The sequence below is a fragment of the Lactuca virosa genome, chromosome 5 (genome assembly GCF_052849685.1).
Source record: "Lactuca virosa cultivar CGN04683 chromosome 5, Lactuca_virosa_CGN04683_v6, whole genome shotgun sequence".
In the NCBI taxonomy this organism is placed as follows: domain Eukaryota; kingdom Viridiplantae; phylum Streptophyta; class Magnoliopsida; order Asterales; family Asteraceae; genus Lactuca; species Lactuca virosa.
The window spans coordinates 413326240-413328032 of record NC_136430.1 but is presented as its reverse complement, the minus strand read 5'-3'; the positions used below and the strand labels follow the sequence as shown (position 1 = coordinate 413328032).

Below are 1793 nucleotides of genomic sequence, written 5' to 3'. Positions count from 1 at the left end.
TGGTTGCCTTTAGGACATGTATGGCTGAGGAGTCCCCTTAGCAGTAGTGTCCATCCCGATGATATTCCTTAGGCTAGGTCCCTTGTGATAGGTGTTTAGGGACGTAAAGTGAGGATAACGGGAATGGGTAATCAGGGTTATTGTTGATTGGTGAACTTAATAAGTTATTATTATTGTGGGTTGAAAACCCTATATGCTCACCATGCTCCCAAGCCTGACCCACTCAGCTTTTTATGTTACAGGTATTGGACCCCGAGCATAGTCGGATGATGATGAAAGATTTTTGGATTATAGGCCAGTAATTGTAAATAACTGTTGTAAGGCTTATAATGTCTTGTTTATGCTTTTGATCTGTATCGGAACATGACATCCCGAGGTTTTGATATAAAAGGAAATTATATATATTTCTTAAAGAAAGGTTTTGATAAACTTCTATCATGTTTTGTTTTGGGGACCAATTCCGCAACATCTTTTAAAAGGATTTCTCTGATTTTATTTTAAAAGCATAAATTAAATCGGTCTTTTCTGGCCGAGAAATTAGGGGATGTCAAATACAAATTTGTGAACATGAAACCATAGACAAGTACATTTCATTCTGAACTTGACGAAAAACAGTGCGAGTGTAAAACATAGATGCATTCCTCTCGATCTCTAATGGTGTCCTCATTGTTGGATGTTTGTCGTTAGTCTTGAAGTCAAATGATGATTGAGTGAATCTTTGCTTCTCCATAGCAGCTTCAAAAGAAATCATAAAATGGACAAGAGTAGAACCATAATGAGTGTTCTGGTGAAATGCAGAATTCTCACTTTCAGAACGAGATGTGGTTGTCATTAATCCTGATAAAGGTAGATGCTTGAAAAATGCAGGTATCCAGAAATGTCTCAATCCATGCATATCATCCAACCATTTATTATCTGTGAGCTTATATTCATTCAATAAGGACTTCCACCCTACCTCAAAGTCATCAACTTCAAGCCTATAATTCCATATCAAGAAGTTGAACTTTTTGCGAAATTCTAGATTGTTGATAATGTTCAAAGAAACCTGGGAATTTGTAAATTTAATATATGTAATCAGCTATAAAAAAAACATTCTGGTTTGAATAAAAAGATGATTGTTTTGTTGGTAAAGTGTATTACATAGACAAGAATAAATACCTTCAATGGCAATTTAGATGTGATATGCCACATGCAAAGCCTATGAATCGATTGTGGGAAAACGGTTTCGATGGCTTTCTTCATTGCAGGGTCTTGGTCGGATAAAACCAACAATGGTTGTTTGCCAAAAGCTTTAAGAAAAGATTTCAACAACCATATATAGGAATCAGTGTCTTCTCTGATCAACAAGCCAGCACCAAAAGTGACACACCTCTTATGATTATCAATTTCAGTAAAAGGGACGAAAACCATATGGTACCTGTAAAACTATTTGAATATATATATATATATATATATATATTATTAATAAATAGAAATATATTAAACTACAATCATTTACAACCTGTTAGTTCGAAAAGTAGCATCGAAAGAAACTACATCACCAAACTCTTTATAATTGATCTTGGATGTTTCATCTGCCCAGAAAAGAGAATTTGAACTGCTTATTCTCAACTTGATAATCAAAAGAAAAATTCTTAACATTCTCTTTTCTGTTATTCAGCTTGTCCACTAGCATCTGAGCATCACTACCACCAATAAAGCTATTGAGATCCCTCATATAATTTTTAAAGTCATCAATTAGACCGCCTACAAAATTGTATCCACCAAGAATACTTGTATACAACCTATGAGCT

General features: G+C 34.5%; 1 protein-coding gene across 1 annotated transcript; it reads right to left on the bottom strand.

The window, feature by feature from the left end:
• Positions 1-547: 547 nt before the first annotated feature.
• LOC145113987 (protein FAR1-RELATED SEQUENCE 5-like) lies at positions 548-1410 on the bottom strand. The gene is made up of 2 exons (XM_079050013.1): positions 1159-1410; positions 548-1045 (listed from the first exon to the last, which is right to left on the bottom strand). Exons 1-2 carry the CDS (start codon positions 1408-1410, stop codon positions 548-550), a joined length of 750 nt encoding a protein of 249 aa, XP_078906139.1.
• Between the last annotated feature and the right edge of the window lie 383 nt (positions 1411-1793).